General features: G+C 39.1%; 2 protein-coding genes and 2 pseudogenes across 5 annotated transcripts; 2 read left to right on the plus strand and 2 right to left on the minus strand.

Annotated features, from left to right (window-relative positions):
• Positions 1 to 91: 91 nt before the first annotated feature.
• On the plus strand, positions 92 to 4,082 carry LOC144641930 (collagen alpha-1(XXII) chain-like; annotated as a pseudogene). The gene is made up of 2 exons (XR_013568658.1): positions 92 to 243; positions 2,999 to 4,082. The product of XR_013568658.1 is annotated as a collagen alpha-1(XXII) chain-like (transcript).
• A 544-nt stretch (positions 4,083 to 4,626) lies between these two features.
• On the minus strand, positions 4,627 to 6,523 carry LOC144641931 (integrin alpha-1-like). The gene is made up of 2 exons (XM_078500948.1): positions 6,415 to 6,523; positions 4,627 to 5,708 (listed from the first exon to the last, which is right to left on the minus strand). Exons 1-2 carry the CDS (start codon positions 6,515 to 6,517, stop codon positions 4,990 to 4,992), a joined length of 822 nt encoding a protein of 273 aa, XP_078357074.1. The 5' UTR covers positions 6,518 to 6,523; the 3' UTR covers positions 4,627 to 4,989.
• A 4,554-nt stretch (positions 6,524 to 11,077) lies between these two features.
• LOC144643895 (uncharacterized) lies at positions 11,078 to 15,782 on the minus strand (annotated as a pseudogene). Its single transcript, XR_013568991.1, has 3 exons — positions 15,523 to 15,782; positions 13,971 to 14,664; positions 11,078 to 12,907 (listed from the first exon to the last, which is right to left on the minus strand). The product of XR_013568991.1 is annotated as an uncharacterized LOC144643895 (transcript).
• A 106-nt stretch (positions 15,783 to 15,888) lies between these two features.
• On the plus strand, positions 15,889 to 26,482 carry LOC144643900 (uncharacterized). Of its 2 annotated transcripts, XR_013568993.1 has the most exons (6): positions 15,889 to 16,186; positions 18,761 to 19,130; positions 20,846 to 20,902; positions 22,775 to 22,810; positions 23,836 to 24,546; positions 26,201 to 26,482. XR_013568993.1 is itself a non-coding variant. In XM_078503286.1 (5 exons), the coding sequence occupies exons 1-5, from the start codon at positions 15,953 to 15,955 to the stop codon at positions 24,285 to 24,287; spliced, it is 1,149 nt and encodes a 382-aa protein (XP_078359412.1). In that variant the 5' UTR covers positions 15,889 to 15,952; the 3' UTR covers positions 24,288 to 26,482. The 2 variants fall into 2 exon arrangements, 1 of the variants encoding a protein (XP_078359412.1); XM_078503286.1 differs by having other exon boundaries at positions 23,836 to 26,482.
• The last annotated feature ends 438 nt before the right edge of the window (positions 26,483 to 26,920 follow it).

Genomic DNA, 26,920 nt, shown 5'->3' on the forward strand with positions numbered 1-26,920 from the left:
AATGAGAGTACTATGGATGAAGTGACAGTAGTGTACGTTAAAATATTGTGTTTGGGGCATTTGGGGTATTCTTTGCTCGCTCCCCGGCAAAGTCACCTGGCAAACATACGATAGGGATTTGAGTGCATCAGTTGAGAAAAATGCACTTCTTTCTTCATGTTTTGCTGGTTGGACTTCAAGTTCTTACTCTTGAGGTGTCTTGTGATTATGCAAACGACAAAAGGCTTCTGGAGGAGTATAACAGTAAGTTGTTTGTTTTGTGTTTTGTTATCGTAGGAATGTTTTCGGATCTCTGCTTTAGATATGAGCGTCAGATGTTTGGTGAAAGAAGTAAACAGCCTAAAATCGAGAAATGATTCTCCCAGATATGATGTGATGAGGAGAAAAAGGGAAAGAACAACAAGATAATTTGAAATTAACAGCATTTATCCCTTCAATCTTCGTGTAAACAATTAAAAATACATATATTTTCCATTGAATTGAAAATCACTCATAGACCAAACTATGTTGATCCAAAGATGACAAGTTCAAATTTTTCAACCCTTCTTCGTATGCGTCATTCGATTACTTCACTTTTTGGATGGCAAAATAGAGGCAGATTCAAGTGCTTTCCGCTCTTTTAAGGTGAAAAGAACACTTCTAGAGGCGACAAAAAAGGGGAATAAATAAAAACTATCTCTCTTTTTCTGTGTTTGAACACGAATGTGAGCAACAACTATTGCCTGAATATCACTCAATACAGGGCAGGTTTCCGCTAATGAACTAATTTATTAGCTGCAAATTAATCAACAGAGTTTGTTCTTTTATCATGAATATTATAGCGACCATGTATGTCATCTTAAATCTAGTCATTTTTGCATGTACGGAATACAATTGCCTTTAACTCAACAAAACCTCGAAAAAATAGTTTATGGAGGTGAAAAAAAAAACACCAAAGAGGAACTGAAAAGAAACAAGGAGGGCTTCGAATGAGGTTGTAACTGACGAAGTTGAAAACGTTAGGCTAAATTTTTCAACATCTGAGTCATCCCTAACTCCCAAGTTCAGCATTCACCTTGCTAGCTGCAGTGTGTTCCAGTCAAGATGTTTTTTCTGGCTTCACGACCACCCCATGTTTGTCACACTTCAATTAGTCACTGTTAATAGAAAACTGCCTAAAAAGGTATCATACTGAAGTTTTTTATTGTAACAATCAAAGGACGGTTTTAATTAGACGTAAACGAGACCGTCAAGAATGTAGAAAAAATCATTTCTTCAGTCGCCTCACTGACTCGTTCGCTACAACGTATCATTGATCGATTTGATGAAGTATCCGGGTTTAGTCATTGTGCATGCAAACGGTACAGCCCGGCTACTCAATTTTAAAGGGCTTTTTCTGCATTTAGAGCACAACTTCGTTCGGCTTTCTTGAGCACCAACGCTTCTTGTGTGTTTATGTTTTCGTTTTCAAAGTTTGTATAAAACAACACCAAAAGAATCTTAGCCACCGAAGGTTCTATAAGCCGACCACATATGTAGGAAGAATGAAGAGTATTATCTTGTTTTTGCAGTTTCGACCTTTCACCCATCATGAATTATGAACCAAAAATAAACCACTTTTCCAGAATCCTTGGCACTTGTAGGCACTTGATATATCTCACTTTTCAGCCGTGACCTCTATATGATCTGAAACCCTGCGTGACCTATTGTAGCTGTAATTGTATACCGACTCACGGATGGCACAATATGATTCACATATCTTTGTTCGTCTGGTAAACGTTTGGGCAAAATTAAAGTTTACAACATATTGAAGCCTCTTAAAGATAATCTACACGAGATTAATTAAGTACTCTTGTGCCAGTTATAGGATCTCACAGCAACTCTGCTCGGCATTATAAACCCTTTTTTGGATGAAAGGAAAATTGACAAACTGACAGCGATTTGCAAGCATATTATTGTATCGAAAATAGCCACTTGAATTTGATTGGAGTAAGCTCTGTATGATGCTCTCGATATCAACCATCAAAAAGTAAACAGGTTCCTCTTTGTTGTTGTTGTTGTTGTTATTGTTATTGTTGCTTTCTCTCGGTTTATTTTAATTTAATTTGTTTTGTATATTGGGGGTTTTTATTAGTAGGTCCTAATCGCGTGCAAACTGCTTGACAGATGTTATCGTAGTTTCTCGAATTTGTGCCTCCCGGGATTAAAACTTATAAGCATATGGTCTCGCGATGGGATATGTCGCTGCAATATGTTGCTGCTACACTTTCTTATCAGTGTCAGTGTGTTCCAGAAACCAGATAGAGTTTTTGTTTGTACACGCTGTGATTTTGCAGATTTTATCCCTATCTACAGCGACATGTCCCTGCAGTGTGTCCCGCTTCGTGTGTTAGCACCTCTAGAGATAGACTGTTATACCGTATTTTTTTAGAGGGCAGAGAAGGAGTCCACAGGCGGCGGAGCGTTTTGGAACGTGGCGGGGGGGGGGGGGGGGGCGTACTCCAAGCCAAGCACATACCGAGCCCCCCACCCCCCGCGGGCGCGCATCGCCCTACTCAAATTTCCCAAAATGTCTTTAAACAGTGTCTGGTGTGTCCGCAATCGATTTGTAACAATGCATAACTAGGCAGTTCAGACGATCCTGCTTCAGGGTGCTTTTTGGGTTGTTCTTTAGACGTCGGAGAGCAGAAAATGTGCGCATTGAAGTCGCTGGAAAGAATTAAATAAAGAGAGTTGGGGCCCTCAAATGGGTTTCCTTGAAAGTCCTGCACCAAATTATCCCCGCGCTGCGCTAGCGATACTTTCGACAATGAAATGTGAGGTCTGAGCGACCCAACCCCCTCCCAAAAATTTTTGTTTTGGGGGGCTACAGTCACCCCTCCCCCCCCTTTCTCCGCCGCATATGGAGTCAGTCTCCAATACAACAGCTGCTCTAGTCGCTTTATGTTAGACAACCAAAAACGCCTGCGAAAAGTTCATTCTGTTCTTTCTTTCTAATCTTGTACTTTTCTTGTTGAAGAATTTCAGCGCATTCCATCGGCAAAGACCACAAGCAACAAACTTCAGATGCACTTCTTAACTCAAACCGACAGCTCTCGCTTGAAAAGACAGCTACGCGGTGACTACGACATCATTTACATTATCGATTCCTCAAGTTCGATCAGCCGAGCAGAGTTCCAGTAAGGGAATCAAAGCCATTCAAATGTTGATTGACAGGGGAGCACCGGAAACTTTGCACGGTGCTATCACAGTGGCCACTCACGCGCATACTGCTTTCACCTTCACTTTCGGTGAAAAAGCTAATAACGAACTGGAGAAGCTGCAAAGAACAGGCGGAAAAACAAACATGCAAGAGGCCTTGGAGAAAAGCCTACAAATGTTCAAAAATCCCAGGACCGGAGCACGCGCGGGAAGCTTCAGACGTGTTCTGATAGTAACTGATGGACAATCGAACATAAAACGCGATAGAACGCTGTGGAAAGCAATGGACCTGAAACTCAATGGAGCCGAAATCTTTGTGATCGGAATTGGAGAATACGTGGAAGGAATTGACGAGTTGGCGCACCTGGCCACCACATTAGATGCACATTTATACCGAGCAGGTGACATGCAGGGACTTGTTGAAATCGTGAAGCTGATCACACCTGTCAGTTACAGGCGGAACTGGGCAGCGGAAGTTTTAAGACTGAGGCAGGCATTTATTCTGGGAAGATACTAAGTACCATTACTTACTTTACGTGCACTAATGAACGACCGTAGCCTTTGTGCCAATCTCTGTTCGGTATTTGTAAATTAAACGTGTTGTTTGTTAGTTGGTTATTTGTTTGTTTGTTTGTTTGTTTGTTTGTTTGTTTGTTTGTTTGCTTGTTTGCTTGTGGGTTTGTTTGTTTGTTTGTTTGTTTGTTTGTTTCTTCCTTCAATAGTTTGTTTTGGTTGCTTGAATTGGTTGCTTGGTCGGTCGGTCGGTCGGTCGGTTGGTTCAGGGGTGAGGCTGATGCTTTGTTTTAAACGGTTGCTAAGTACGAAAGGTCCGGTCCGAGTTAAAACAATGTACGGTATGCATCAGATTTGTTTTTGTTGTTCCTTTTGTTAGAGCTAGTAGTGCTACAAATTTTCTCAGCAGGCGTAAAAAGGAAAAGGGGGGAGGGGGAGGGTGGGGGGATTAAGAGCTGGACGATTCTACGGTCTTCTACCAATCCAGTGCCTAGATATTATTTAGGGATATCATCAATAATTGTTGTTTAAATGTTCATCATCAGAGAGGTAATTTTTTTTTTTTTTTTTATTATATATATAGATTTTTGATAAAAATTTTTTAAAAAAATCCCCACAAAAAAAATGCTGTTTAATTACTAATTTTAGTAAGGCTGGAACAACAAAGAAAATTAACATATATTTCAGCAAGCATTTATTGGTAGCCTCTATCATTCAAAATTTACTTAGGTAGCTATTCCTTATTTTCTCAGTTTGTATGGAAGCGCCACGAGGCACTGGAACTCAGTCAGCGTGCAAAATTATTATCTCTTGTAAGCTGCAAGCAGCAACGGAACACTTAGAATAAACACATTTTTTCAACATAAGAAGCACTCTTATCATTTGCAAACTTTTTGAAAAAGTCCTTACTTATACCATGCAACCTCTATGACCGTCTGTGTGCGAGACACCCTAGGATTTTTGTTTGTTCTTTTATTTAGACTGAAACTTCACGACTATATCTATTTTAGGTTAAAATTTGCTATATTTTGAATATACAGATTCCATAAGGGTATAAGCGTAGGAGTATTCAAGAAAAACCATGTTTTATTGCTTAGCACGCGCATAAATCTGTTCCATATTTAGCATATAAAGCTGTTAGCCTGTTTCCACTGTTATATAATACTGTCATAAAACACACCAGCCATTTGACAAAACCTGACATATATACAAAAACACTTGCACTCACTTACATCGTGCTTTTTTTAATTTCTTTAGGTTTTCAAAGGCTCTTTGTGTTCATGTTATTTAGTAAAATTAAAGTTTTCCTAAGGGACCCGCTTCCTCTTCGCCTTCTCCCGTCGGTTTTCCAAAGGTTTCTTCAATCCATATCTTTTTTTGAACATCAGGAACAAGCTTTATGACCTCCGCCAATCCTCTCATATTCAGCACGCGGTACATGTGGGCGTCGGTGGAACTTGCTATTTGCACCAATTCTTTGATCCCTTCCAAGTACTCTCCCACTGCGATCACGAACAGTTCAATTCCCATTTGTATTTTCAACTGTTCAGCGCTGGGAATAGTTTCAGTCTTGTTTATGTTGGATTGGCCGTCTGTTACAAGGAGAATTCTGCGAAAACTTCCTTGGCGGGCGCCATATTGATCTTCAACGAACATCATTTGACAAAGTTTGAGCGCGGCCTGCGTGTTAGTTTTGCCGCCAGAACGCTTCAGCGCGCGAAATTTGACAGCCGCGTCGACGCTCGAAGTGAAGTCGAACTCAATTTTGGCGCGCGTTGCGTAGGTAATGGCTGCATAGTTTGTGTCGTTTCGGGATTTGTCGACAAGGTTTCGCAAAGCGCTCAATCCTTTTACAAATTCTCCACTGCTGACGGAGCTTGATGAATCAATAACCAGAATAACATCAAAAAAATTTCCAAGGATCTGGCGTTTGTGAATTCTTCTTGTTTCGACACGGAAGAAGTACTTGTACAGCTTCCTTGCTGTTTCTATGGCGGGTGGAATTTTTTGAAAACCTGCATGATGTTGTAGAAATAAAATAATCAGGCCTAAAACATAATGTTGTAGTTGTTTTTTAAGTAAAGGGGCGCTATCACGAGCATAGCTTAGAAAAGTCAAAAGCCAAAAGACAGATCTACCTCTATGAAACCTAAGAATATCAAAGCACCGCGTGGTCTCAAAGCCTTACGCTGTCGAAAACAAAGATATTTTCACTCAACGAAAAATCAAATGTGTTTCTAATCATTCCCCAGCAGGGATCCTGTCGCGCAAAAACGTTTTCTTTCATGCACTTTGGCCGTAAACGGGATGATAAAACATCTTCCTTCTGGGAGTAAATAAATAAATAAAAAACTATCTTAAAATATCTTTCTGCCCGAAGCAATTTATTTGTTACATCTTTCTCATCTCGTTTCAAGAAGGTTTACCTACTTCAAAACGTAAGATTGTTTTTCATCCGCAGTCAGCGCACGCAAAGTAAACCACGCAAGGGACGTTTTCAAGAATGATTTACAATATGGAGCGAGAATAAGTCGCCTTGCCATACTTCTGCATTAGTATACAGAAGCGTGGTCATCATTTCGAGAGTTTAGTAGGGAAACTAAATCATAATACGTCTTAAAGGGTTTAGGAAAGATGGTTGACCTTGCGTCCAATCTGCTTATTCTACTTAGAAATCTCGACTAATGAATAATGACTTTACAAAAGATTCGGTTTCCTTACTTTCATAGTAATCTTCCTCGCCAATGCTCTTATCTCCAAATGAGAATTCAATTCCGCAAATGACAACAACAAGGACGGCAAATTCTGTTAAATGCACCATCATGCGTAACAGAAGTATTTCGCAGGGATCATTTGAGACATTTGATACCATCAATAGGATACATGTCGCACGCGTGACACCCAACGGTTCCGTGACAAACGCGTGTGCGTGACAAGTCACGCGAGTCACGCAAGTCTACCGGGCCGGAATACGTCAACTACTGGGCCAGGATTAACCTGCGATCGGGCTTTCTTTTTTTCGCGGCGGAGGGAAGGAGAAAAAAACTACACCGCCGCGAGAAAAATAACGCCTGATCGCGGTTAGGTAGGCTTTCTGATTATGTTAGTAAAACTGGTTTATGTTGTTCTGTAAAGAAAAAATTTTTTAAATTTTTTTTTTAAATTTTTTTGCTAACAAAAAACAAAAAAAAAAAAAAAAAAAAAAAAAAAAAAAAAAAAAAAAAAAAAAAAAAAAAAAAAAAAGGTTAGGCCAGGGTAAGTGTCAACTTTGAACTCGAATTTCTTTTTCTTATTTATTCATTTATTCGTCTATCCATTCATCCTTTTATTCATTTATTCGCTCTCGTTTTTTCATTCGTTCGTTCGTTCGTTCAATCAAACATTCATACATTCATTCATATTTATATTACACAAAAAATAAGGGGAAAGGTAAACGCCTAAACTAGAGTAGTCAGTTAATCTGGATGTCAGCAAGCATAGCAGCTGTCCCCACCCCGCCCTTACCCCTCTTAAATTTACCACCAGTTTGACAGGCTTCTTTGTGTACTCTGTCAAACATTGAACATGAGAAAATTTTGCTTTACCGTACTACACACTCAGGTGAGAAACAGGACGATGTCAGTTAGATACGATTACAGTGTACCTAAGTAAAATGTAAAAGTAAAAGCTTACTATAAACCAACCTGTAATGTCGCAGACGTGAAGAACAGATCCGCCGCGTCAGTACTCAACTGAAGAGGAAGTCGTACGTGTAATTATGAACATACTCGCTAAGAGAGCTGTTCCTGAGGACCCTGAGGACTGTACCGGAATGACTGAGGAGGCCCAGAAAAGAGGACCTATACTTCTATGAATGACAAAAATCGCTTACAGCGTAACGTTCTGTTTATCAAAGTTTGATGACGACTAGACTAAACTTTACACGGCAAGCTTTTTCGAATTGCATGCGTACAAGGGATTTATAAATATTCAGGTTATGATTAATAATCACACTGACAGAGATTTCTTTCCCGGGTAGTGTGCTCAGTTGACGGATAATGTAACCTTTCGGATGAGGGTGAATAGGTTCGCGGAACGACGGATTTGGCTTAGAAAGCACACAGAAATAGAGCGCATTCGCGGATTTCGAAAATAAGGCGGATCGCGGGATTCCGGAATTTGCCTGTCTTGACGTTCGGCTCGTGAATTCTAAACGAAGTTCGTATCACGGATCTTTAGTCGACCTTGCTCTCAATATTCGCGTTTTGTTCTTTTCTTTTTTCTCAAAACAAAAGTAAATACAGTAGAGCCCCGGTAACTCGAACTCGGATAACTCGAACAGCCCCACTAACTCGAACTAACCCCATTTCCCTTGGACCCACTTTTCAGTCATTTTTACTCGGTTAATTCGAAAACCCCGCTAACTCAAACTGTTTTTCGTTTCCCTTCAGAGTTCGAGTTACCGGGGTTCAACTGTAAACAGATTTATTTTCATTGACCGTAATGTCCATTATAACAGAATTTTCCCGCGCGCCAAGATCATGTGATGACCTGACTCTAAGGGCCTGTTTACATGGAAGGCGGGTGCCCCGGCTAACCGAGTTACCCTGGGCGAGCCAACTTTTCATACGTTTCCTAAAAACATGTATTGAAGCCTTTACATGCTAGAAGGGTAACCCGCCTTGCCGGGGCACTCGGTCTACTTGCCCGGGGCACCCTTCTTGGCGGGATAGCTTTTTGCCATGTAAACGGTTATGCCCGAGCTATCCCGGCTTGCCGGGATAAGTTTTCGCGCGTGTTTTTAAACTAAATTTGAAGTTAATGGCATAAAATGTATAAATTCTGGACCCAAACAGTGCTATTTGATCAAAATTAGTTTTATCAGTCGGCTGGAAATATTTCTTTGAGCAACAGCTAATTAATTCGAAATTTTCGTGGAATGATTATCCTAATTCACGAAACAACAAATTTAATTTCAATTTGGCGGCCAAATACTGTTGAATTTCGATTGAATTTCGTTAAAAATGAACGCAGTATATTTCTGAGAACTTGTACATCGAATTAAAATAAGTTTGAAGACGAAAAGCCTTGATAATTCAGTAAAAAGTCATATTTTTCTTCAATCATTTGGAGCTACATTGTTTTCCCACGCCGTGACACGCTTCAATGACGCTGTCTCATCTCGGGTAGAAGGGTTGTGAATTCTGCATGTAAAGGCGGGCTAGGTTTTATCCCTTGTAGCCGGGTAACTCGGTTAGCCGGGGCACCCTCCCTCCATGTAAACAGGCTCTAACATGCCTTGACTGTCAACCAAACCACACACGACCACGTGACCATCAGTTCCAACAAAGACATTTGCTGGTCTTGTTGGTTTAATCAGGTGCTCACTGATGTGTGTTCAATGTAACAAACAGCAGCTTGGGTTCGAATTCTCAAATATATTACATAAACCACGCCAACCGATATTCCTGGTCGATAAAGCCTTTGTTAAAAATACTTGTCTTCGAGTTGCTGTGATTAAATAAATTGCTTTTTTTTAATATTTACATGAAATACGTCAACATATTCAGTTTGGGGATCGACAGTCTATTTAAACTAGTAATAGTTCTCACTATAAAGCTGCCCCCGCCTTTTTATAATTTGTTTTACAGCAATAATCTAGGATTAGTGGAGTCTTTTTGTCGCCTTTATTGATGCCGATGGACTCCACAATTAGGCTTCTTTTTTACCGTGCCATGTACGTCATGACATTGTTTGCTGCGGAATTTCTTGTTGTGTGACACCGTTGCGTCCTAAAAATATTAATTCACAAGTTCAAGTGAATATATTACCTAGCGCGCGGAAATATAACCTAGCGGAAATAACACATAACGCATTATTCGTGGTGACAACACGCAAGCTTATTCCCGGGCTTATAACATTCAAAATTAACTTTAATACTAACAATAATTTCCAGGCCAAAAAGCCTAAAAATTCCGCGAGTAACAAATATATATGGCACAGTTCAAAGATTCGAGAAAACAATTTTTGATCCTTATTCAACCCACTCTTTGGATCAAATAATCTGACAGCTAAACTTCAGAATACCCGGCCACTTATTTACATGTCATTGAATAAGAATAGATCTATTTTTAGCGAAACGAATTACCTTGTATTACATTTTTGTTTATTACTCGTTGTAAGATGTATACGATACAAACCCCCGAAAGCAAACGTTGACGCTCGAACCAGCTTTTGGAACACACGTAGCCAAGAACACGAAACCAATTGCTCGAAATCTTTCGACGTATTACTAACAACTGCTTCAAATATCAATTAAAGCAGAGAAAGCGCTCGAACAAATCTGTGAACACGGCACGCGTAAACCAAAACCGGAAAACGAAATGCTGCTAGAAGATGGCGAAGCTCGAAGGTGACGAAACGCGACCTCGTGGCTGCAAGTACCCGACACCACCGTGTGCGCTTGCTAAAATATTACCCGTCACGACCGTGCGCGCCTAGTTTTGTCAAATCGAGAACGCTTCGCCCATTACAAACACATTTCTTACTTTTTCAACAAACATTCTTTGTCCTTGTATGTATACACCCGGGGACTCCTAGGGTGCCTCCTCGGGTTTTGGCCTCTGGGCCAAAACCCTGCGGGGGCAATAAATATGTTAAATCGATCACTTACAGTACTGGGGGGAAAGCCTTCAGACGGAAATTGTCCATTCTTCGTTGTTTCCGCAGTCACACGTAATTGATCACACCAAACAATAAAACACATGCTACAAAACGGATGGCCGTTAATTAATTCTCAGTCACTTTTTTAATCAAACTAAATTCAATATCACTGACTTACTCCGAAAACAAAAACGTCTTCTTTACTGAGAGTACTGGCTAAGATGTTTCTTTCTTCAACTTCCTCAGTGTCAGTACAATCTTTTCGTAAATTATAGAAACACCCAAGCAACAAATCGGTGAAATGTTGTTACAGTTATAATTGTTTACGGATGTACCAGGAACTACAATCGCGTCTAAAAAAGAAGAAAAACCTAAGGAAACACAAACCTAAATTCTCTCCAATTTTCAGACAAGGTTTCTCTATAACATAACATGAGTAAAAAAAAATTATTCTCCCTTCCCTCATTTGCTCAGCGTTTTCTCCTTTTGCTCAGAAACAATGACCAATTAGGTTGTGGGGGGTTTTGGGGGGGGTTTGGGGGAGGGGGGGGGGGGCCACAAATGAACATTAATCACTGAGAGGAGGGAGGAGACGGAGAGATTGTGTTAATCTTGTTTCATTATTATGGCTAATGTAAAATTTTTGCCTATTGTCTCAAAGTTTTCCTGCGGGATTTTATGTCCTTGATTGCTCTTCTCTTTTTTTTTTTTGTTTTTTTTTTTCTTTTTTTCCCCCTTACACCTCTTAGGAGTACACAATTTATTGAAATATACGGATGCAATGATTTTCTACATCACAAACCAACAAATTACCGTTTTTAGTAACAGCAACAGACCAGGGATCTTCCATCCGTTTATTAACTGAGTCCTGAACTGAGTTAACGAAATTTCCATTCAGTCTGAAAATTTGCAGCCTTTTGTTGTGACTGTCGCACACGACAAGATTGTTAAACTGGTCAACAGTGAGTCCAGCAGCAAACTTAAACTGTCCGTCACCAGACCCCTCTCTGCCAATATCATAAAGAAATTCTCCTTCCTTGTCAAAGACTTTCACGCAATGAGCTCGGTAATAGCACACAAAAAACATCTCCTCGTGATAAACCGCAAACCAGGGTTTCTCATCACAGCTTGGAGCACTGAAGCATTGTAGCAATTTTGTACCGTCAGGGGAGAGGACCTTGACTGTCTTGTCACCCAAGTCACACACCACTATGCGGCCATCTGATCTAACAAACACCGTCGATGGACGTTTAATCAGGTTTTCGCATATGTGTCTTATAAAATGACCATCTTCACCAAATACGGACACTTTACGTGGTTGTGGAAATTCTCCATGAGTGACTATGACGTCACCAGATGCTGTGAAAGCCACTGATGTTGGTTCACTTATTTTCTTAGCACCAGTCCCCTTGCAATTGTCTCCAATCGTCCTCAGATATTTCCACTCAGAGTCAAACAGCAGAACTCGCTTATTGTTGTAGTCTGCTATGGCAATGTTTCCAGTTCTTTGACTTGCTGCAATGCTCTGAGGCGTGCTGAACTCTTCCTGTCGTTGCCCACGTCTATAAGAGTAGAGAGGACCGAGAGCTTTGTACTGATGTGGCGTCACCTGAACACCCCAGGGGCTACCAGTCAGCGGCTTTCCATTAACCTCGACTACAATGTCATGTAAACCGACATTCTTTGGTTTGTAATGCACTGTGTAGTTGCCATCTTTACGATCTTCGTAATCGATCTTTTTCTTGTCTCCTCCCTTTGGAGTGCAGATATTCACGATGACTTGGTCTTCTTTACCATAAAACTGATTTCCTTCTGAATCTCGTGTAGTGATTGTAAAGTTAGCTTTAGCGCCCAATTCCGCTTCTTTCAAACCTTCTCCTTCAGCCACTGATTGTAAAGGATCAGTGTCACTAGCTACAACTTGACCCGGTACCAAGCGTCTAGCAGCATTTACAGTTTCTTTATTTAAAAGATACGTCACATGCCGCGGGTGATGAATTTTGATTTCCTGGGTATTCAGAAGTTCTTCACAGTGACGAAGCACAACATGCCCTGCTTGCAGAATTTCAGCGCCAATGTTTTCCTGTACGATACCTTCGCCATGTTCAACAGAACTTTTCAGTTGATTAGTGAAGACATGGAACATTTCCATTCTACTTTCGTGCTTCTTTTTGTTCAGCTTCTCTAATTTCTACTAACTCTGTCTTTATGGCCGCTTCATGTTCTCTCGCAACTCGAATAATTTCTTCCACGATTTCTGTCGCCTTCTTCTCAGCAGCGAAGATTTCTTCTTCGGTTTTCTTCATCAATTCCACCTGCTCCATTATCTTTGTTTCAACAACGACAATTGTTGCCTTGGCTTTTTCAAAGACTTCCGTCATTTGTATTTTTTGAATCTCAGCAGCTTGCTGTATATCCATCTTATTATGTTGAATGTGACTCATTACACTGCACTTGTGGCAAATACAAACTTCGCATTCTTGGCAATAATATTCCACTACTTCATTCTCATGATATTTTTCTTTGCACATGACGGAACCGTCCATTATTTCTTTAACCCTCAAGCATTTTCCTGAAAAACCAAAGTCAGTAAACATAGTATGTGAAGCCTGAGTTACGTTATTTGTATTTGACGCTTTGGTCATCCATGGATGATACATGATACAAACTATCCTCTAATTCAGCCCAACTAAAGAATGAACACAAGCATTGGGCCCTGGGGGTTAACTTGACAACGTTTCTTATGGGGTGGCTCTGCCAGCAAGTTCAAACCCTTTCCCTTTTTTTTTTTTGCCATTTTTGACAGAAAATGTTACCTTTTCCGGTACACCTTCCATAGAAAAGTTAACCCTTTCAAACACCTACAGTAGAAATACTGCATACCCTCAGTTCTAAGCTCTTCACTTGAGTTACTTCGTAAATACTTACTGATACTTACTATATATCAGCCGTTATGTGCGTCTCTTTGAGATATTATAAAAAAGCACTTTTAAATACATAAATGACAGTTTTTCCTGTCATTTTTTCTTCACTCTGTAAACTCCCTACCCTAATTTACGAGATGCTCCTAATTAGGAAAAAGAAAGCATCTCTGAACACTCAAAAGGACTCCATTCCAGCGAAACTGTTTACTTAGTTATGTACATTTTTCTGTTTTCCACGCCTCATTTATTGTAATTTAGTTTCACACTTTCTTTTCTATAAATATCGTTCTGTACCTTGTAAAATTTTCATTTGATAATGGTGACATGTCGTCGCCGAAACGTCAAGTTTTTTTTTAGCGTTAATATTTATTCTGAAATGTCTTTCAAAAAGATACTCCTTTCAGGCGGAGCCTCCCCACCAATATAGTGGTTTCCATCTGACGTCATCAAAATTCTAAAATTTAAACCTCCAAACCTGCAAAGCTAATCTTTCCACATATTCTAGACATTACGAAAACTTAATCCCTGTGTAAATTTTGATATTACTGTGATATTGATTCATTGCATCGGAGATACAGGAGTTTTAAATTTAGAAGTGAAAGCTTACTTTGACTGAAAAATAACGCCAATAAATTTAAGCACCTAACTGAACTGTTTTTCTGTTAAATCACTCATGATCCGCTCAAGCATTCATTTAGTAAAACAACTAACCTTCTCCAATCATTGCCTTCTTAGTAGAGTCCTTTTCTGCCTTTAAATCGTCAAGCTTTTTCATAATTTCATTCAACTTGTCTTTCACGTTGTCTTCATCCTTCTGCCAATGGCTGAGAAGTTCTTTGTAGTGATCTTCAATTTCAGGATCCATGCACTCAGTTTCCAGATTGTCTATAGCTGCTCTGTACTGAACTCCTCCCATTCTCACCAGAGTATCCCGGATGTCTTGCCAGTATGTGTTGAATGTTGCGTCATCAACCGAAGCGTGCTCGGCGTGAGCATACACGGTGTTTCTAAAATATTTCACACGAGCAATATCTGCTTCACGACTGACGTCTGTTACAGCAGGAAGTGTGTCCCAGCCAGTTGCTGGAGGAGGTAAGCCACATATGTTTCGCAACAGAACCATCAAAAGTGTGGTATCGAAATGGGCTGTTGACACTGATATAGGAATAGCAGGAAAGAGCTTTCCCCATTGTGTTGGATTAATAATTTTCCTTGCTCTGAGGGACTGCAACGTGGTTTTATTTCCCGACAAAACTGTGTGAAGGTTTGCTGGTGGGTGGATAGCATCGAAAGTGTCTCTGAGGGCCTGTGTTCCAACTTCAACCAGCAGACGACACAAGCGAGCGTAGTTTGTTGTATCCTTGGTGGAGGAAGCTTTTGGTGGTGCACTAGCCATGGACATGTCCTGTCATAATTGAAATGCCGCTTAGTTGTTTAATATAATCAAATTTTTGAACTTCAAATATAAATCATGACGTAAGCTGGAATATTATATCATTATATCCCTTCTTTCGTCCAGCGCCCAGTGAGCAAGTTGAATTGATCATTTTAATAAGTCCCCTAATAAAGATAGTAAAGAACACATCCCAAAAAATGTAATGGCGAATATTACTCTCGTTGGGCATATATATTTAATTAGTTATTTAGTGTCTAGCATCGCGTGATCACGTAAAAATAATATAAATAAACAAGAGAAGTTTGCTCTCGTGATTTCTCAAATGTCACGAAACACTCGCACTTCGCGCATTTAGCTTTTTCTACACTCACATCACAAACAAGTGATGAGCACTTTCAATATCACAACAAAGAGAAAGCGGTATGAAACAAAATTAAAGCATCAAGACAGATTGACAAAAAGGTAATGTTTGCCTCAAACTTGATTGAGGCAACAAATCAAGCGAATTCACATGATCTCACATTGCTCGGCCAGCTAGCAGAAAACTTAAAATGCTACTTTCCTAATCGATCTAGACATTAAGTTAGCTGGTTAGTCACAAGCTCAGGTGAAAATACAGTAGAACCGTTCATCAAGCGCTTCTTTAAAACTCGGCCTATTTAAACTAGAAATAATTCTGCAATTGTGCAATCAGATCAAGAATTCGAGAGGCAGCTAGAGAAGTTATCCGAAATGTCTCTTCGTAAACCTAAGAAGCGGAGTCGTGCACAACAGGCAAAGGATTTTCAACAGAACTTATGGACACACAACAGCGCAATTGGGAATGATATCGACGTTTCTTTGAAAAGTAACATCAAAGAAACATACCTGTAATCTCACAAGTGTAATGAATATGATCCGCAGCGTCACTCAAACAGGATTGAGAATGCAGATGAACTGAAATTCACTTGTTAGCGTCGGAACAGTGGAGAAGGAATACAACACTGAGTTAATCACTCTGTCTCCGTGAAAGAACTAGATCGCTTTTCGTTGTTGATTATGCTGAACCTCCAGAAAAATCGACCTGTTGCTTGTGACATTTGGCGACTGAACCGAAAGAGGAAGTCATCAGATATGCCAAGCAACATTTACGCAGTGGACATGAATTCCTTTCCGGGGTAGGGTACAAGGCCAGAGGTGCTCGCCAGCCCGCCAACCTTCCGCCAACCTCGGCCTCAGGGCCTTCTCCAGTCTGGCGACGAGTTTTCAAAATGGCGGCTCGAGAATAATGTAATCGTGCAGTGTAAACTGGCAGAAAATGGAGAGACTAAAGCTTACTTTCAGCAACTCCCGTTTTCTTTTTTTTAATTTGCGGCGAATATTTCGTCCTGGTGAATTTATTCGCCAGAATTCGTCGAAAAGTGGTAGAGCATACTTCTGCAAGAATGATCTAGAAAACCTGAAAAAGTTAACTCTTTACTCAGTGTATTCCACTTATTGGTGTCCACCTCCTGGTCTCCATTTAACTTCTGTTCATATGGAAGTCAGCAAGGTAAGCTTGAGCAAGTGAAGGCTCAAACGTCGACCGATACTATTAATTTGACAGTTAACTCAGACAGTTGAACTTTAGTTAACATGTTATGTGCCGAACCTTTCTAGGGAACATTCATTATTTATGCCAGGGGGTGGGCTGGCAAGAATTGAGGGGGGGGGGTCATGAAAAATCCAGGATGTTCTAAGGGGGGTAACCTTCAAATGTTGCAGACAATAAGGTGGGCTATCTGTTTTCTTATTAACACTTCTATTCAATTATGATCGTGTGTATTACAGTATTAATTTCAATACAAAAAACAGTCTTGATTTCGTTAAAATGACGTTAAGCTACTGTGGTGCACAAGAACTATTTCCTCCTCACTGTCACTATGGTTGCGAGCCTGCTACACAGGTTATTTTGTTACAAAATAAAAACTGGTGGTTAGTAGGCTAGTTCCTGTTTTTTTTTTTTTTTTTTTTTTTTGGGGGGGGGAGGGGGGTTATTATGTTTTTTTCTTTTTTTTTTTGGAAGGGGGTCAACATGTTTTGGTTTTGTCTATAATGAATCTTGCCAGTCCACCCCCTGGCATAAATAATGAATGACCCTAGTGGCCACAAACAAATGATCGAACTTACTATTTTTTTTTGTCTTTTTTATGCCGACACTAGAACTTATCACAGCCATGAGTCTGTGGATGAAAATAATTGCAATTATTCAAGTAAACTAGAACCTCTTATTTTGCCTGGTACTGTTCATTTTATAAGATTTTTCTCAAACCATCTGCAAGTAAAGTCGCCCCAAACCATATTGAATGCCTTATTTATCAGTCAAATTGAAGGTTCAAAATGCCCCCCCCCCCCTCCCCGGGCAACCCCCGGGCATTTGAATTTTTGGAAAATTTGCTTTCAAATTCCTGCCTTCCTGGGCCAAAAAAGCCATTCAAATGCCCCATTTTGAGTTAGCCTGTGAACAAGCTCCCGAGTGGGGTTTTCGCGAGCGAAGCGAGCGGAAGAGCGGGGCTGCCCCCCCCCCCCCCCCCCACTCGGGAGCCTGTTCGCAGGCTAATTTTCAGTGATCAAATGTCCCCACCCCCAGGACAAATTAATAATTAAACTGATGTTGAACCTTCGATTTGACTGATACATTACCGTGGCCACCCAACAAATTATCAAGGGTGAATAAATGAAGTCATTTATGGCAATTTGATTTCATTCTTTGCTTCAATATTCCATTCTTAAAGTGAGTACTTCAATATTCAAATGGTTTAATAATTTTGATTGACAAAAACTCATGAGGGGTTGAAACATGTAACTTGCATAAGTTTACACGAACGCTTCATACACGTAACACGCAGCATTTTCAGTTTTGCGCCGAGTTGCTTGAATTCTGACCTAATCACCATAATTTTTCTACAGAAACTAAAGAAATTCATTAAAGGGTATCTAAACTTTTAAAAAATACTTTGACATTACGTTGAAAGAAAAGAAAAAAAAACAAATTTAACTTAAGGTCATTCCCCCGAAATAAAATTAAACATAAGATTTTGTCAAACTTTCACAAATTAAATGCTATCCATCATGCAATGTGTGGTTCCAGAAAATATCCATATTCCCCCCACGGAAGGGATTGGAAATTCCAGGGAGGAGGGGGGGGGGGGGGGGGGGGTTCTCAAAAAGGCAAAAATTTAAAGCAATGTTTTAAGCTAAATTGGAATTTAAGAAGAATGGAGGCGCTTATTGGAATAGGGGCGCTTAATTATTGACAAAAACACATTCGAATGGGGGGCACTAATTCGGAAGGGGCGCTTATTTAAAGGAAGGAGCTAGATCAAATCATTACAGTAATTTTGATCCCAAATGTGGTCTCCTAGAAACCTATAAAACCCAGTACTAGCTTATTTTACAGAGACATCCTTGAGATGGTAAATACCCTTCTTGAGCTTGTCTTTCACTGTAATGCAGTGGGGTCCAGATAATCTGCGAGCCAGCAAGCCATGCAAGCCATTTTGATTAGCCTAAATAGTACTCTGGTTAGCCTACAGTTAGTTTAGGTAGCTTGCGGTTAGCCTTTTATTGGGTTTGGGATTTCTGGCTCGCATGGCTAGCATGCTTAGGGGGGGGGGGGGGGTACTCCGGGATTAAAATGACGGGGATGATCAAATGGAGGCAAAACTCAGGACCCAAAAAAAAACCTGAACCAAAAAAAAAAAACGCCCAAAAAATCCCTTGTCAAGTTACCCCTAAATTGCCGCTAAGGCACTTTAGTTTGATTTAATACCCAAAAAAATCCCCTATTTAAATCAAGTCACCCAAAAAAATACCTGCCAAATTCTCCTACCCAAAAAAAATCCTGCAATCGAAAATTTTGACCCCAAAAAAATCCTTCGCACATCCCCGTCACTTGGACCCTGGAGTACCCCCCCTGGGCTAGCATGCCTCGCTGGCTCGCATATTTTCCTATCTCAATGCAGTGTATATGCTTTCACGATTTATATACCACTTTCACTGTGTCATGTGGTGCATAAAATGTACACGTACATTTAACTACAAGGATTGACTGATTGTAATTTGACAGTGTTTTGGTGTTGTGCAGGGACCATCCGTACAAATTGGACAGGTGGCTCCTTCCCTTGTTGAGTTTTTGGAGACTGCTACCACCAATGATTACAAAGATGATATATCCAAATGTGAAGCGTTTCAAGTCTTGGAAAATGCTTTGGAAGTTCTTACAAGCTCTGAAAGCAGAATTGAACTGCTTTGGGAGATTCTTAACACCATGTTTGAGCTACTGCCCAGTAGGGGAGGAAGCAGAAAGAGCAGTGAAGAAGCAGTGAACGTGGCAATTGTAAAGCTCATCTTAATGCACTTAACAAGTGGTATTTTTGTTCTGAATGAAGGTCACTTAAAGTTCCTTGAACGAGTATACCTGCCTGAAACTTTTAGATGGAAAGGCCTTGCATTAGGTAGGTATATCATACTTTATATAAATTAAACATTGTTCTACATAAATCTGCTGTCTCATTATTTTTTTTAAAAAAAAAAATTCTATTTACAACACTACATGTCTTGGTTAAGCTTGCTTCGCATGTGTTCGCGTTTATGTACCATGGAAATTAATTGCAGTGAAACTGCTGAAGGTGGGACCACCTTTAGAAATAAAATTATCCAAAAAAAGTCAGAGCAGAACAATACATTCCAAATTTTAATTTAAGCCAATTAAAATGCTTAGTCCAAAGCAATGAAATCTCAACTTTTAATTCGTGATGTGTGAAGGTTAACAGCATTGGATTTTCAAGGTCAATCTTTTTGTTTCTGAGCATATTCACTTGAAAACAATTTAGATTTAGAAAGTAAATATAATATGCAAGGTCATTAAAAGCACTGAAAGAGGAACTCCAAACTTCGTGAACCGAACAGCAAATGTGCCAGCCATCTGTTTTTACAAACAACATTGACTACTGGAATCCCTTGCAACAAATTCAAGTTATGACATCAACTTTCAGTTTGTTTTTTTGGTTGTATCACTTGCTGGGGATTCCACAGTACAATATGTAAAACAATAATACACCCTGAATGCGAGAGGGGAAGATCAATTTCAAACAGCTGCATAAAATTATACAGGGAAGGAGATGTCACATGAAGGCAACTAAGAGTCTTTTTTACCAGAATTTGCATTCTTCCTACAGATCCCTTTCTTGGTGGCAAAATGGCATGATTATTGCTGAATTATACTCGAGAAGCTTAGCTTGAAAACTCCTTTTGTAACTGTAAAACCAAATCTGTTGAAAACCTCTCAAAATTTAGAATCAAACTAACCAATAATAGAACTAGAGTTTTCATTGTTTTGTACTCGACATTGACAATGTTTGATTGCATTGTTTTTGTTCTTTCCTGTGATTGGTTAACTTTGTCTGGGTGGCCCTGATTTCAGTAGCAGTAGTTTTACTGACAGTCCACTGACATCAGTGAGGACCTGTATACCTGATGCTACGGATGCAAACCACAAAACTACTATAACCTGTGTTTTGTTTCATCGAAATCAGCATTAGTGGGTTATCAAGAGTGACTGCATCAAATTGCACAAAAAAACAAACTTTTCATTGCAGGGCTTTTGTAAATATTCCATTGTGCTTTCAAAAATTAAAACGCAAAAAACTTGCTCTGGTTTCCTAGGCAGATGTTTGTCTTATTGGTTAAAATTTAATAGTCACATAAGAAGTTAGACTTACAAATGTACAGCTGTAAAAATGAAAAGAAACAAGCCTTGTTTCACTTACTAAAATCGCATCTTTTTCCCCCTCCAGAATCTTAGATGGGTTTATGAAAAGGGAAAGCATTACCATGCATTGCTTCTGACCATGTGAGACTTCTTATTTTTTCATACATGAAGTAAACATCTTACTTTAACTTTTTTTAAGTGAAAAAAAGTTGACACCAAGAAGAATCGAACCCGGGTCGTCGGTTTACCAAGCGGGAATCATCCCCAGTATGCCACCGACGACCAGCTGCCAGGACCATGATTTTTTTGGATAGAAATCCTAAACCCATTATAAAGGCTAACTGCAAGCAATCTTACGTGGTATAATTTGTCATCAGCTTTCTTCACATGGTCTGAAGCAATGTTTCGAAGGGATTTCCTATGAAAAGAGTCTTGAAATTTATAACACTTCTTTGATAGGCCACAGAAATGCATGGTATGGAGAACTTGATATCATCGTTTGTCCTCTGATTAAAGGTACTTGCATACATTTATTTTTGCTTTGTTAGGAATTCCTAGGGAGTCTTCCTGTAGTTTGTGTATTTTAAGGTGGATTCATTGTAATTATGGGTGTGCAGATCTGTGACAAACTTTAAATCATGCTGGTAGCTTTTGTGGCTTTAATGTGATGGCTACATGGATTAAACTTTGCGACAATTAGCAGCAATCATTTGCAATAGCAATTGTGAGTACTCAAAATAAAAATATTTTATATACAGTAGAACGTTACTAATTCTAACTCCTAAGGGAAATGATAAACGGTTTGAGTTCAAGTTAGCCGAGTAAATTAGAGTCACATTTTGTGCCAGGGGAAAATAAATTAGTTCAAGTTAGCAGGGAGTTCAAGTTAACCGGGTTTGAGTAAGCGGGTTCTACTGTATATCTATATGTAAATAACTAAAACCATTGTGAAATTACTTTAAGAATTTTCAGGAAACCTTAGGAATTTCCTAGGGTTTCAGCAGTGTCGACCTTAATGGTAATTCAGCTGGTGCCGGCATGGAATTCGCAGTCAAAGAAACTCAGGCATAATAATCCTAGGAATTTTTTAGAATAGCTGAAAGTCACACGGAATTTGTTGTAATTTGTTGAAATATCTGAGAATAACTTGGAATTTCACATACGTTTATAGAAATACAAAATTCTGTTGAACATTCAAAATAAGGGATTATAGGCATACAAAAATACAGATATTCAGAACAATTCAATAGTTTATTCATTCAGCCTTTTTAACACACCAACGATCAATGGACAGCAAAATTTCAAAACACAGCACCAAAGCAGAATGAAATAATGATTCATTGTGTCAATGATCATGATCACATGTTAGGATTTGAGTAATCTGACTGGTTAAGCCACAAGAATCAGCTGGACCCATCAACTGCATGATCAGTCATCATGATCAGTCATCATGGCATTTAATGACAAGACAATCAAAGTTTATTTTTCCTTCCAAGCAATCCTGAGCAGTTGAAATTTTCAAGGTTTTGAAGAAATTTATGGTAAAAATGAAACTCGAAATTTTCCTGGGAGCGCTTTGGGCATCCTAACCTTTTGGTCAGGGCAACCAATAACTTTTCTTAGTCACTTGAAGCCAAAAGATCGTTGCATCAGGTCACCAAGCGCCCCTAGAGCATGCGCTAGCTAGTTCACTTCTTTAGTTTAGTGTGCCTGTGGTCGGTCTGCATACAATGAAATATTTTTCCTCTATGCACAGATTGCATCTCTTTGTCTTGTTTCAGTATGGCCTGACACAGGTCATTATTTTCCAGGACACTGTGAATTTCGTTTTGGATTCCTTTGTGGACCAAAGGTGTTTTCTCAACTCGGTTGTGTTCGTTTTGTTTTTGACTCTTTAAATGAGACAGATGTGTTTCCTTTTCTTTGCTGCTCTCAAAAATGGCTTGGTATTCCATGCCTTGGGTCAGGCATTGACCACCCAATGGGCAACTGGATTTGTCTCTGTGATTGCATTTTGCATCTGTGATTGCATCTTGTGCTTGTGAATTGTTCCTAAGCATCAATTTATTGTGGGTGGTGTAAGCTACTCGTGCATGCCAAACCTATTGCCTAACTTTTTTTATGTTCGGCAACTAGATTTTATCCTGGATGCCTAGATCTGAAGCGATGGTTGTGCAATAGGCTACCTGCTTCAAAAAGTTATTTCGGACCTTGGAAAGTTTCAGCAGTTTATTTGCAATGGGGCAATTAATTTTTATGGCATTTGCTTCCAGGTTGTCTTGTTGGTCACAAATTAGTGTACAAATGGTTAAGTATTAGCTACAGTAAGAACAGATTGGAGTACTGGAACATTACATATTAATTTATGTGGTTATTGTTTTATTACAGGAGAGCCCCAACCCAAAGTTGGCATTTTGTTTGGAGGTGAGTAGACTTTGCCCTTTCATAAGACTAATTTCCTTTTTTACAACGACAACAATCTTCATTTATTCACACACACATTAAAAAAATATTAGCTCCCACCTGCATTATGGTAAAACCCAATCGGGGAAAAGACACACTTAATTATAATATTAAAGGAAAGAACAAAAATATTTTACGAAGAGTACCAGCTCGTAAAGTGAAAATGTTAAAGGTGATTGGTCGGTATTAGTCAGGACCGATATTATTACAGTTGAAAATTTTACACGAGTCACACCATTGATAAATTCACTCTCTCAGACATGAACAAATCATAATCAATGGTGGTTTTTGGTGGCTTTCTTCCAAGTTACACTGTCAAACCTGAAAATGTCGGCCCAACGTTTTCAAGTTTTGGACCACTTCGTTCCTACCTTTTTGTAGCCACACCAGTTTAAAACTTTCTTGACCAGCACAGTGTGTTTTAGCAAGGTTAGACAACTATAAGTGGAATTCCCATTAACACCAACACCTTCTATGGATTTTGAAATAGGTCTAAATCTTGGTGAGACTGCCTCTTCAAATGGGGCTTTGTGGGAAAATTATTTGATTTTAAAACAGGTGGTCATTTAGACCAACTCTTGAAAAAGCCCGTCAAATGCAAAATGGAAAGACTTCAGAAAAAGCAGCACTTGGCAATTTGAAGCTTAAAATTTTTGTGTTGTTTTCCCCCCAAAGAGATGAGGGTATGGGATGAATACGAGATAGGATAATATGCGAGCCAGCAAGGCATGTGAGCCATGCAAGCCAGAAATCCCAAATCCCAATAAAAGGCTAACCGCAAGCTACCTAAACTAACTGTAGGCTAACTAGAGTACTATTTAGGCTAACCAAAATGGCCGCATGGCTCGCTGGCTCGCAGATTATCCGGACTCATGAATACAATGTTGAGTAACCTGGTTAAGATGCATTATTACTGTTTGGGTTTTTACTGTTTATATTTTTGCATTGGTTGAGTATTTTATGGTGTGATTATATTCTTTTGGCAGGCCTTTGTGATCCAAAAAAGAATGTTCCAGACAACTGGTCCTTATTTGGAGGACGCTACTCGCAGGGATATGCCACAGCCGTTACTTTTTCATATGTATATCACTACTCATTGTCGGGAAGCCAATTGGCTCGCTCGTCAATGTTACCTACCATCCAGATATCACCCGATGGATATCAAATTTTCCTTTATGATTGCTTGCAAGATATAATGCTTGCGAATAATTTTTATTGGAACCGAGAAACACTGATATATCTATGGGCTTTTCTCCATCACCATCTGTTCTTCCCAGCCAGTTTGGATGTGAATGTGGCAAATGATTTGATAAAATTTGGTTATGACAAGTCTGCCGGGTTTTACAAAAACCGCTCTGAGCTTTTGTTTGGTGCAAGCAAAAATTCGCAGCATTGGAAAAAAGCTGAACCAGAGGAAGGCCGAAGGATGCACCGGTAGACTGAGTTTGTAGCGAAGCTCCCAGCGGCCTGAAGGGCGGCAGAGCAGAGCCCCATACCCATAGAAAATTAACTGTTCCATGCTTTTGATTTTCATGGCCGGTCATCATGGCTAGCAGCATGCGACGACAACGACGAAGTTGCCCCAACATGGCGGCCATACTCCAGAAATCGGTTTAAGGTTATGGATAACGCCAGCTTACATCTTTGATAAAATTTGGACATCCATGTCATGGTCAATTGACAGCTGTCAAAACAAGGTATCCGCTGACCAGTATCACATGACCATATCACAGGCTCACATAGAACTCATCTAGGTCAAATGTTTTTTGAAGTTTACCGCTGAACAAATGATGGTTTACATTGGATCGCGGGCTCAAGTGCTATATTTTTTCTTTAATTTATTGGTCAGTAAATTGGGAGCTCCGCTTTTAGGTTTGGCAAAATCTATTTAATATGTTGTGTCACATTTAGAGGCTACCTTATTATAGGAAATTAACGATGCATGTTATTAATGCGAATTTTTGAAATTTGCATTAATTTTATTGATGTTAACACGTTTACTATAAGCATTTAACCAGAACTTTTATTAAATTCGTGTTAATTTTATTACGCGTAAATTTTGTTTGCTTTGTTAAAATGCTTAGTTATATTCCTATAATAAGGTAATAATCTAAATGTCACTTCAGACATTTTCTTGCAAAAACCAAACAGACACAAGCACATTGGTTTGCTGTTCTCTTCTCAACTTTTGTTTGAGGTTACTGGCAGAATTTGGCCTTCAGTTTTTAAGATGTTTGAACGTTTTAGAGACTTCTCAAGTTGGGAAGCCGTCTTAATACAGTTTATGACTGTTGTTGTTGAAAACGTTATTTCTGACTAGATTTTGTTACTCATTCCAAATAATTATGTTGGCCAAGTCATGTTAACTTATCTTAAGTGCTTGAGTTTTTTGGAGGCTGTAAGTGATTATTTGACTGTTGACAATGGCTGTTAACATTTGTAAATTGTTATTAAAGGGACATGGTCAGCGTTCTTACCAAGCTGACCTGGACACTAGTTTTCACGTTTTGAAAAAAAGTCTACCGTGGACTTTTTTCAAAACGAACCTTCAGAAATCCGCTTCAATCTTCTCAGTGTTTCACTAAATGGGAAAATTTAGAAGAAAAAAAACACAGAGAACATTGAAGCAGATTTCTTGAAGGTCCTCTACGTGTATTTTTGATTTCGGGTTAAGGAGGACTTTTTTCAAAACATGAAAACTAGTGTCCAGGTCAGCGCGGTCTGAACACTGACCATGTCCCTTTAATTAGCAGTCTTAGAAATGATGCGAAACACTCATTACAGTAATTTGTATTTAGCTAGATTAACATCTCTGTGAGGTCTGAAAATCCTCTTATAAAACTCCCATATTTTTGCTCCTGTGCTCCTATTTTTCGTATATATTTTTTGGAAAATAGCTGGGATGTGTACAGGAGCAAAAGTACCAAAGTAAAATTCTCCAAGCAATTGGCAGGCTTCATAAGGGTGTAAAATATATTAGACTGTTGTGGATTCTTGACACAGTGTTGAAGACTTGAAGTTATCCGACATTTTCTTGATGTAACTATTTTAATACAAGCTCTGTTCAAATGTAATAATTGTAATCAGTTCCCAAGTATAAATCAGTCTTCTTTAAAATTTACAGTTACAAAAATATCAAGAGGCTAATAATAATAATAATAATAATTAATAATAATAATAATAATTTATTTCTAGCGCATTACATTAAAAAAATCTCAATGCTCTTACAAGAAATATATTTATATAAGGAAACAATAATGAAACAATATTAAGCGAAAGAGGAAAGATATTTAAATTACAATAGGATAAAATAGTAGTATCTGGAAATAAATTTAATTTATTTTTTTACAGGTGAAAAAGAAAAAGGAAACCTAATCTTAAGTGGACAATCTAAAAAGACCAGCTGAGAAAGCCAGCAGCTAAGTCTGATTTTCTTTTTACTTTTTCCAAAGCAGAAACCATTAGCCACATGTTTGAAGTGACTAATTTATATGCCAATGAAAGGCATCAGTTCGGGCATGTACAAAAAAGATTTGCTTCATAGTCACTTTAATAAACTGATAATTTTATGCAAGAGTTTACATCACGAAAGTGATAGCCAAATAGTAAAATAACTCAAACTGTGGTTGTGAATATGTGCAATTTGTTTTGCCTATGTTCAGCTTTATGTTGCCTTCCATTAAATTTATATAAAATTCCCAGCAATTCCTAAAAATTCCTAAGAATTTCGAAGCCTGTTACAGTGGAACCCCAATATGCCAAGGAAGCAGTAAAATTATATCGCTATATCGAGGAATCGTTATATCGAAACTCCCGATATAACGATGTGGCCTAAAATAACCGAAAATATCGTTATATCGGAGTAAACCTAGTCAAAGATACTGAAACTAAGAGAGCTATTGAATGACACGGAGGATAAAGAGGATAAAGTTGATAAAGAGGCTTAGAAAACTGTGGTTTCAGCGCATCACGCACAGGAGCATGACCATTAAAAAATGTCTTTTACCAAAACTAAGGAGGGGGTCCAGGCCCAGGCTCCGCCCCTAAATCCACCACTCCAATTAAAATAGA

The sequence above is a fragment of the Oculina patagonica genome, chromosome 2 (assembly GCF_052425735.1).
Source record: "Oculina patagonica isolate OP01 chromosome 2, crgOcupat, whole genome shotgun sequence".
NCBI lineage: Eukaryota > Metazoa > Cnidaria > Anthozoa > Scleractinia > Oculinidae > Oculina > Oculina patagonica.

Bases quoted from the DNA above. Each gene is read 5' to 3' on its own strand.
- LOC144641931 (XM_078500948.1), bottom strand. From the start codon at position 6,517: ATGATGGTGCATTTAACAGAATTTGCCGTCCTTGTTGTTGTCATTTGC. The intron at 5,709-6,414 runs GTAAGGAAACCG...AACATCATGCAG, and splicing joins CGAGGAAGATTACTATGAAA to GTTTTCAAAAAATTCCACCC.
- LOC144643900 (XM_078503286.1), top strand. From the start codon at position 15,953: ATGGAGAGACTAAAGCTTACTTTCAGCAACTCCCGTTTTCTTTTTTTT. The intron at 19,131-20,845 runs GTAGGTATATCA...CTTCTTTGATAG, and splicing joins ATGGAAAGGCCTTGCATTAG to GCCACAGAAATGCATGGTAT. The intron at 22,811-23,835 runs GTGAGTAGACTT...TTCTTTTGGCAG, and splicing joins AGTTGGCATTTTGTTTGGAG to GCCTTTGTGATCCAAAAAAG.